Source organism: Phragmites australis, chromosome 10 (genome assembly GCF_958298935.1).
Source record: "Phragmites australis chromosome 10, lpPhrAust1.1, whole genome shotgun sequence".
NCBI lineage: Eukaryota > Viridiplantae > Streptophyta > Magnoliopsida > Poales > Poaceae > Phragmites > Phragmites australis.
The window spans coordinates 33,562,790-33,572,839 of NC_084930.1; the positions used below are offsets into that span (position 1 = coordinate 33,562,790).

General features: G+C 47.1%; 2 protein-coding genes across 3 annotated transcripts; one reads left to right on the forward strand and one right to left on the reverse strand.

Annotated features, from left to right (window-relative positions):
• The first annotated feature begins 328 nt into the window (after positions 1 to 328).
• LOC133930897 (probable methyltransferase At1g29790) lies at positions 329 to 2,738 on the forward strand. 2 transcript variants are annotated; one of them, XR_009911816.1, is made up of 3 exons: positions 329 to 1,687; positions 2,524 to 2,578; positions 2,667 to 2,738. XR_009911816.1 is itself a non-coding variant. In XM_062377667.1 (1 exon), the coding sequence occupies exon 1, from the start codon at positions 493 to 495 to the stop codon at positions 1,645 to 1,647; it is 1,155 nt and encodes a 384-aa protein (XP_062233651.1). In that variant the 5' UTR covers positions 329 to 492; the 3' UTR covers positions 1,648 to 2,014. The 2 variants fall into 2 exon arrangements, 1 of the variants encoding a protein (XP_062233651.1); XM_062377667.1 differs by lacking the exons at positions 2,524 to 2,578; positions 2,667 to 2,738 and having other exon boundaries at positions 329 to 2,014.
• Positions 2,739 to 3,437: 699 nt separating this feature from the next.
• On the reverse strand, positions 3,438 to 8,229 carry LOC133930898 (RNA demethylase ALKBH9B-like). Its single transcript, XM_062377668.1, has 6 exons — positions 7,931 to 8,229; positions 7,337 to 7,840; positions 5,383 to 5,468; positions 4,969 to 5,279; positions 4,472 to 4,543; positions 3,438 to 4,389 (listed from the first exon to the last, which is right to left on the reverse strand). Exons 1-6 carry the CDS (start codon positions 8,115 to 8,117, stop codon positions 3,723 to 3,725), a joined length of 1,827 nt encoding a protein of 608 aa, XP_062233652.1. The 5' UTR covers positions 8,118 to 8,229; the 3' UTR covers positions 3,438 to 3,722.
• Positions 8,230 to 10,050: the final 1,821 nt, after the last annotated feature.

The window sequence follows — 10,050 nt, forward strand, 5'->3', positions numbered from 1 at the left end:
TTGCTGAAAAGATGATATATTTATTTTTTCAAACCTATCACACTTAGTTTGTAATTTTTTTATTTTGAAATATAAAAATAAAAAAGCACCTATAAAAATAAAAGACATGTCACCCGTTTGGCTCTGTTTCCCATTAGCAAAACCTTAGCTAAAACCGACAGTCATCTATCAAGCGAGCTCATTCATTGTCTCTAGCTTTCACTCTTTCAGAATATTTAACTTTTCATCATTCAAATGATAATTTCTCACTAAAAATAACAAATAGACCCTTTAAATCTATATAATAAACTAAGTGACAAATTTACCACGAATAAGAGAGTGAAAAAAAATCAAATGCCCCCTCTCCCACTCCATTAAGCAAGCAAGCAAAAGCTCAGCAAAAACCAAGATCCCACCCGCCGCGCCTGCAAAACCCCTGACCTTTCTCGAGTCTCGCGGCCGCCGTTTCCATCCCTCTCCGCCCGCCCGCGCGCGCGGCCGTGGCGCCGTGCGATGGGTTCGGTGTCCCTGAACATGGCGAGCTCCCGGCGCGGCGGGCGGCGCCTGTCGTGCCTCTGCTCCCCGGCGTTGCTCAACCTCCTCGTGCTCCTCTCGCTCCTCTCCACCAACCTCCTCGCCCTCCTCGCCTTCCTCTCCCCTCGCTCCCTCCCCGGCCCCACCACCACCGCCCCCTCCAACCTCTCCGCCGCCTCCTACGCCATCTCCGCGCAGGTCGCCGCCATCGCGCGGGAGATCGACTCCTCCCGCCTCGTCCCGCACCGCCAGGCCGACGGCAGCCTGACCCCGGAGCTACTCCTCTTCCTCTCCCCGCACGCGCTCCCGCTCGGCCGCGACGCGCGCACGGGGCTCACCCACATGCCGGCCTCCGTCGCGCACGCCTGCTTCCGCTCCCCCTCCACGCTCGCGATGCTCGCGGCCTTCACGTCCTACGCGCCGCACGCCGCGTGCCCGCGCAACGCCACCCTCCCGCACCGCCTCGTCTCCAAGGGCTGCGAGCCGCTGCCCCGCCGCCGCTGCCTCTCCCGGGGGCCCCGCGCACCGCTCCCGGCCTCCAACATGGGCCTCGACAACCGCCGCTGGGTGAAGCCGCGCCACGACCACGAGTTCCTCATCGACGACGTGCTGCGGCTCAGCAGCGCATCTAGTAAGATCCGGATCGGCTTCGACGTCGCCGGCGGCGCCGCCAATTTCGCCGCCAGGATGAGGGAGCGCGGGGTGACCATAGTCACCTCGATGCTCGACAACGCCGGGAAGCCCATGAACGAGTTCGTGGCGGCGAGGGGGCTGTTCCCGCTGCTGCTTTCGCCCGCGCACCGGTTCCCGTTCTACGACGGGGTGTTCGACCTCGTGCACGTCGGGACCACCGCATTGGATGAAGGCGGGGCGCCGGCGCTGGGGCAAGCGGGGACGGAGGAGGCGCTGGAATTCTTCATGTTTGATGTCGACCGGGTGCTGCGCGTCGGTGGGCTGCTCTGGATTGACAGTTATATGTGCCACAGCGAGCAACGGAGGCAGCTGGTTGTGAGGCTCATTTTGAGGTTCGGTTACAAGAAGCTCAAATGGGTGGTAGGAGAGAAGGCCGGCACAGGGAGCGCAAAGGCAGCATTGTACCTCTCCGCAGTGCTGCAGAAACCGGCGCGGAGTTGAAATTGAAAGGATGGATGGTTTGCTTTGTTCTTGATCCGAGGTGCGAATGTACCCTTCAATTATTTGGTAGTTCAGGTATTTGACACGAGAAATGGGCATGTGGTTTAGGTTTCACGAATTAGCTTGATTCTATTGTTTGTTCAGTGATAATAACTTAAAATAAGTGAAGAGGGTACAATATATTTCACTTTTTGTTATCTTGTAATAGGCTGCTGTTAAGTTGGAAATGGAAACATATGATGTAGAATTTGTAACTCAACTGGGGGGGCTCCAAAGTGAGCGTCCAATGATGTGCAATTCTCAATTTAAGGAGAAAAGGGAAGTAAAGGATGTTCTTCGAGCTATCTATTTACTTTGTTCGTCTGAAGTTGTCCTTGTTATGTGATTGCAGTTGATAGTGAATTTCAATTGATTTGCCCTTTTGGAAAGTTGATGAGCTAGATTCCACTCTTTACCTTTCTTCTAGAGATAGCATGACTATAATTCTTAGGTCTGTGGATTGTGAAAGTGGGTATCGTTTTGTTATTTTGGAAAGTGATCTAGCATCGAAGAACCTCTATTCAAGAAAAACACTCATATAAGCACTCTTCTCCAGACTCCAAGTGCCGGACAAAATATATATTTTTTGCCAGAGCTTATGCTTGATTAGTAACAGTTTTTTGAACAAAATACTGTATGGGCTACTCATATATTGCGCAAAAGTTTGGACAAACTTCCATTTGTCGATTTCTCCTGGACAATCTGGTCTGCCATATTGTAACATGTAACATGAACCTCAGAAGAGGGGTTTAAGAGCATTCGTTTAAACTTAGCTGTATAACTTACTCTTATGCAATGGTAGTGGTACTAATTGTTTAAAAAAACCATTTAAATCAGGGATCGCAGTGCTTCTTTGTAGATAAAATCTGTTCGCCTACAAAATGAAGGACAGGTGAGAGTGTTTACCTGTTTGGTAGTCTTTCCCCTCGATTGTAAATCTCTGAGCTTCCACAGACAGATCTTCAAGGGTTTTATTGCAGGACCATAAGAGATCTTCAGGGCTGAAACCACTGGTGGTTGCGAAATCAGACCACGTGGGCGTGAATCGTGCCAACGGGAGTGCCGACATACGAGTTCCGAAGTGGTACCAGAATTCGGACCCCAACTCGATTCTAAGGTAGTGTTTGTTCGGAGAGCGAGGTAGAATAGGATAATTCTATTTATGTATTTAAGGATTGGATGGGATAGTACGGAATCATATGTTTGTTTAATGGGTGAGATGGAACGAGTCTATTTTAGATTTCGGGCTCACCGTCAGCGACCCGTCCCGAGTAGGACGGCTACGTTCAACCTTTTTTGGAACGGATCTGTCTCGAATCTTTAAAAAATATTCTCTGATTCAGAACCATCTCATCCCACTAAACTTCAACCAAATAGCTCAAAAACAGGATGAATCCGTTCCGTCCTACCCATCCCACAAACCAAATAATACCTAAATCTTTAGCTAAGGAATGGCCCGCCCATGCTTCACGTGCACGCGCCGATGATTGCCATGGAACCAAACGTGTAGCTGACGAGCCGTCAACCACCAAAAAATTGGTACGGTGTGCATGGACGTTAAACCAAACACACCCTCTATCCCCCCCCCCCCCCCCGCCCCCACTTTCCCCCTTTGAAAGCACAAATATAATCACCGTAGTCCGTAAAACAATTGAACTCCGCCGTAGTAACAATGACTACTGCATATGATATCCTTCTAGGGTTTCAACCCTGTGAATCTGTGATTATCACAAATGACACAAGCATAAACATGCATCAAAGATTAGAACATCAATTATGGAGCCAAATTATTGAGTACTAGACATCAATCACCAATGCATCGGTCACAATTACAATATCCGGAAGCAACTCTTATCTACAGGGCAGGCGCCTGATTATCTTGCAATAAATTTATGTCTAAGTTACTCAATACATGTCTTCTACGAGGTCTACGCTATCTTTTGGTGCTCTGATAACACCTAACAAAATATACAGTCGAAGTATCCTTTCAGATATCAACTCTCTTCCAACAAAGGGTTCACAAGCATGAGTGCGGCTCAATCATCCAGGCTTACTCTAGTCCTTGGCTTGTTATATATGGTTCGCACAATAGCACGGGGCTGCTCGGCTGATTCACGGTTTGAGATTGAAAGGGAATCCATCTCATCATTTATCGTTCGGTTTATCATCGATATCTGCCTGTGCTCCATTCGCGGTCTCCTTTCCCCGGATTCCACACCATCTTCACTGAAGCTCATGCCATTACCATGCCTCCTCTCTTGTGCCAACCGACTTGGCCACTCTCTGATATCTTCCACCTGAGATTGCATACCAGGCGCATTTGTTTGATATCTTGATTCTCTTGACCTCCCAGCAGAGTTCCTTTCTCTCTCAGCACTTGCAGCAGAGACGGTGCGCTGGCCACGCAAGCTTTGTTGTGACAACACATCTACTGCAGGGGAATTTGCATACCCAGGTGGTTGGTCTCCCAGAATGTCCCATCCAGTCTTTCCAGCAGATGTCCGTCCTTTAGATCTCTTGCCTCTGGATATTTTGCTCAGATTTCTAATCTGCGCATCAGGTAGCTTGCTCTTGCCTTCGTCCGAAGATCTGCCAGCTTCTTGTACAGCCGTCCCTAGAGGTGTAATGTTAAGCAGTTCCGGATCATCTTTAAAACTGAATGGACGCTTTGCTGGGTCCATTCTTCTGAAGGTAATGGATATCCTGTGTTTAAGTAGCGCATCAGGTTTTGAATGTGCAACAGTTGAATTAATTCTGAAAAAAGAATACAACAAACAAGTGCAACCTTTTGGTCGGGACTGCTGGAACACAATGCTTTGCTACATCAGCACCATTGCCATTCAGGACAAGCACGGACCTGTGAATGTTTATATTTAGTAAGAGAACCAAAGAACTGCAGAATAAAATTGGTCACCTTGTGATCTAGAAATACTAGCTTATGAATTGTACCACTAAAATACTAAAGATACTACCCACGAATTATGTAAAATTGAAGAGATCATTGACATTCTGGTGAGAAAAATGAAAGTGATATGGCAAAAATGAATCATTAGAAGTATCCCATCTCACCACACACAAAAAAAAAAGATGAAAAGAGACAAGTTAAGCAAATCATTACACCATTGAGCAAGCAATATCATTCTCAAAAACGGCCTTTTAAAGTCATATACATTCACAAGTTTGAAATGTCAAGGAAAAAACAATTTCAATCTTCCACATTATATATAGACAAATGCAACTACCATAAGTAATCTAAGGAGCATGACATGATAAGCAAAGTACCCGACAGGGAGGGGAATCGCAGTTGAACCGGTGAATTCTCCAGGGCCAGCTATTTTCAGAGTAGATCCAAAAAGAATGTTGCATTCACTGAGGAAAGAAGCGGTACAAAATGGCCGAACAAAATCATGACTATCTATATGTGGTGGGATGCAATCTCCAGGTTCATATATATTTACAATGCAGCTGTCCGGTACACAAGTCGTAGGAAGAACATTCCACCGTACCAATCTCTTAACCATAACCTTAAAGAGGTCAGGCATCGGATCAGAAACAACGGTTCGCATAATGCCTGGTGGATTTCCATTCTTATCCTGCCATGACAGATTTTATTTTTAGATTTACAGATGGGGTTCATCAGTGCTAAAATAATGTTCACAAGATGATGGAATCAAGAAGCTCAAATGAGGAAAGTACCGTAGCATAATTATAACAGCATCCAAATTGGATTGTTACTCGGCCTTTACCACGCATCCATTTTTGGGGTTCTGAATATGTACGATCTGGTATGGGTGAAACATAACTGGATTTAGCCACACAAAAATAGAAAAGCTAAATATGATAGACGAACAACTGCAAGCTATGAATTTGATTACATTTACATTTCAAGTTTTCAACAATATTCAAACATCACAGAAGAAAGAAACATTATGAGTACCATTGTACAATTCGAAATATAGGAAGCATCATAGTTTATAAAATTACATAAAAATTAGAAGTCTAATTGATTTTTTCTTCATTTCTGCTTTCCTCTTGGCAAAAAATCGGATTAATTCAACCAAGACATCCCCCACCCTACTAAGGAGCAACTGGAATCAATGTAAGCTGATTCAGGAAGAGTAGAATTTATAACATCCACAAGCTTGGCCTATTACTAACTAGTTTGTACGATCAACTTCTCAAAGCTTGCATGACATATAGTCAGCCTGTGATTACATGTTATACAGTTCATGGTGGATGCATGGAGTCACAAAAGTCATCTTGAATACGCAGGTTAGCAGCACAATAATATAGGGGCTTCAGTTTGCACAAAAATTATATCCAGAACCAAGTTGACTCACATAGGACTTCAGTGCTCCAAGGAATCAGCTACACTAGATTTTGGCATGTGCAATCGCCCATAATAGAGAAATAATGGTGAGGACAAATGGACGTTCCATTCTACATATTCTGATACATTTATGTAAGGTTTCAACAAAAAGAGATATCTTTTTCCTGAAATGTGAAGAACAAAGTAGATTTAAGGACCGTGCACACCAATGTTGATGACAGCCCACTCTATATATCAAAACATTGCAATCATGGTAAAAATGGGATCCAGGTCTGAAAGAAATACAGTAAGCTGTGCATGTTTGTCTTCTTGCAAATGTTCATGTGAAATATTACAGTCAATGTAAAATCACATAAAGTAAAGAAACCAAACTCATGTGCAGATAATACTAAATGATGCTGAATTACTTATGCTTGGATGCTAAGGTTAATGGATAAACATCGGTGTTGAAGATGCATAGATAGGTAGCATAAGACATGAAAAATGTATTTCCACATTATTATCAACTCGTTTTCCCCACAATACTCATACTCGAGGAGATAATTTTGGTACTATACCTCGTATGGTAGCATGTAAATTGTGGTATTTTAGTCTCTGAACGCTTACTATCACGATGACATTGCCTAAAACTTACCAAATACATGGAAACAATACAGAAAGGAGCACACTTAGAACTATAAAACATAAGGATTTTAGAACAAATGGAAATGGATAGACATGTTATGTGGTTTGTTAACTTCATCAACAGGATTGTTTACAACCACCAAAGCTGAATATGATGTTTTTCTCAGGTAAATTTAATGATCTACTAATTAAATTAAGTTTCTAGTACGTTTTGGTAAAGATCACATACTAAACCTGAAAATCATTACCCAAAAGACCAATGTTCAACTAATCATGAGAACATCCTTTCTTTTTATGCCAGCATTATGCGATATGGTCTACATCACAAACTAAATTAGTTCGTACAGACCTTCATAAATTGTCCTGCAAACATAATTAAGAGTCACATACTTAACAAATTAACACAAAATAAGCACCCGCCTCCGTAGTCCATACTCCCAAAACTACCATAGCCTTAATATCAGTCACAACTCACAACACAAATGGTTCAAAAGCGTCACCTCCACCACAGCTAAAAAAAGCTCGACTCACACTTTGCCACTTTGCATTGTCCTGAGTCCTGAGCTAAAGTTGATCTTATGCAAACATTTCTTTAAACTCTAGACATTATAATAATCCAGTGGATTCATCCACAAATTTCTACGATGAACCAAATCAGGGCACAATATTGAATCTATGTGGGGGTGCAAAAGTCACCTCCGAGCTCCCCACGCTTGCCCCTCTCCTGGAGGTCGTACACGCATTCAACAATGCATCGCTGCTCAGCCGAGCTGAATACACCCGCATGAAGCTCGAGACCTGCAAGGATGTTTACAAGCCGGCCATTGACTCTCTCGAGGCATATTAAATCCTTCTTCCGCACCACGTTCCGGAACCGCCTCTGCTCCCGCTGCTCCCTGGATAACTGCACCTTTGGCCTCCCCGCCTCGCTCCCCTCCTCCCCGTCATCGGCTGCCACGGCCGCCGAGTCCTCCTCCGCCGCCGCGGCGAGCTCGTCCTCCTGCGCCATGTCCGCCCACGACATCCTCGGTTTCTCCGCCGCCAGCTGCTGCTGCTGCGGCGGCGGCGGGGGCGGGGGCGGCGGATCCGAGTCCCAGCCGCTCGGCTCGAACGGCAGATGCTGCTGGGGCGCCGGATCCGAATCCCACCCCGACGGCTCAATCTGATCGATCCGCAGTGGCGGCGGCGGCGATTCCTCGGCTGCGCGAGTCGCGTGGACGTGAGACACGAGAACTAACAAACCCTAAAACACGAGTATGCGGCCGTCGCACGAGCCATGGCGGCGGTTACCTCGCGGGAGCAGAGAGTCGACGCGGGTGCGGAGGGACGAGACGCATGAGGGGCAGAGGCCGGCGGAGAGGAAGGGGAGCCACGTGGTCAAGAACTCCCCGGCGATGGCGAGCTCCTCGGCGTTGTACCCCTGCACGAGCGCCATCGGGTCGGCGCCGTCGCCGCCGGAGCAGGAAGATGCAGCCATCGCCGCTATGTCTCTGACGCGTGGACCCCCCGCCGCCACCCCCCTTCTCCGCCGTCTCTCTGGCTTCGATTTCGATTGGACACTTCGGGGAAGGTTTGGGTGCGCTTTCGTATGGATAGCTTGTTGCCGTACGAAGGAAGCCTCGGTAGCCGCGTCGAGCTCTGGTGGGTAGGATCGAGACGTCCATTGCAGAATCGGACGGCCAAGATCTGAAACTACACCAGACTGGGAGTGGCTTCCTCCGGCTTAGACCATCTCCAAGTGTTCCCTCACGAGGGCTGAGACGAGAATTGCCGGAGGGCTCCAACGTCTTCCCCTTGAGGACTAGCACACGACGGGAAAAGAGAAAGGTTCTCACGTCTTTGGGAACCTCTCTTCAATTCCTTCGTGAAGACACCGAGCGGGACAAGTGGTGGTCGTTGAGGTCGCGCGCTCGGGCGAAAGAGGAGGAAACGAGGGGTGGCAATTGCGGCATGTGCGAGGGTGGAGGAAGATTGACGGCGACGGCGATGGCGTGGGGATTCCTAAGGCTTCATCCATGCGGACGTATGGAGGGAAGCAGCACGGTAGTAAGAAGGAGCGACGACGAGAGGTACGGAACAATCTCCCCCAAATCATTTCGAATATGTGAATGTTGCGGTAGTACCGCGTGGTGGTGGGGGGGCTCTGTCGGTGAGGGGGGGAAGGGAGGGTTCCAGTGGAAGTTATAGAGGTAGAGGGCAAAGCAGGTGTAGGCGCTGCAGCGCGAGCACGTTCAAGTCCCCTAGGTGCGCAAGCAGCCATTCTCTACGAGATTGAGCATAGGCGACGAAGGTTTGCTTCCAGATCCATTTAGTCAGGACGAAAATGGAACATTTTAGTTGCCAAAATGGAACAAAAATTAATTTTGTTTATAAATTTACTAGATTAAGGGAAATTATGCATCCAGATTGAATGCAGGGCTTGGAAATGGATGAGTTTCTGGTAAAATGCAGACATTGGTGTCGTTTCTCTTCATTGAATTTGCAAGTGAACACACAAAAACTGCATCCATAGATGTAGATAGAATGATCACTCAAAAGTCTACATATTGAGCACTAAGTTCTGCTGCTTTGGAACTTGCAAGTGTGATTGTTGCAGTTGTATGATTTTCTGGTGAACCTGTAGGCAAATTTTTACAGTGTATTTGCTGCAGCCATTGAATCTTAGCATCTTGTTGCCTGTTGATGTAATTGTGCGGTTGTTGATTGAGTCTGTACATTATTTGGCACATTGTGATGTCGCCGATGCGCTTGCGCCGTTCTTGTAGATGGACGCTGCATCGCTAGCTTATGTCCTGTCGAAGATGCAAGAACATGTGCAGGAGGCGGCTGCTGCATTAAAGAAGGTGGCCAACGACAACTTGAGTTCGGACAGCACCCCAGCTGCCGTGGATCTGAAAAGAGCACTTCTAGAGGTCAACACCGTTGTGGTGGATTTGGAGCAACTCGTGTTCCAAGTTGAGGATGCTCTGAGCGGCGTTGTCATGCAGAACCCTGTTGGCGATGGCGAGCTCCTCAGCGTTGTACTCCTGCACGAGCGCCATCGGGTCGGCGTCGGCGTCGCCGGAGCAGGAAGATGCAACCATCACCGCTATGTTTTTGACGCGTGGCCCTCTCGCCTCCACCCCGTTCTTTGTCGTTTCTTTGGCTTCGATTTTGATTGGACACTTCAGGGAAGGTTTGGGTGCACTTTCGTATGGATAGCTTGTTGCTGTACAAAGGAAGCCTTGGTAGCCGTGTCGAGCTCTGGTGGGTAGGATCGAGACAATCCTACCCGTCCATTGCAGAATCAGACGGCCAAGATCTGAAACTTCCAGGTGATTGACTCCGGACTAGGAGTGACTTCCTCTAGCTTAGACCATCTCAACAATTTTCTTCGTTTCATTTCCTTCTCAGCTCAAAAAAAAAATTTA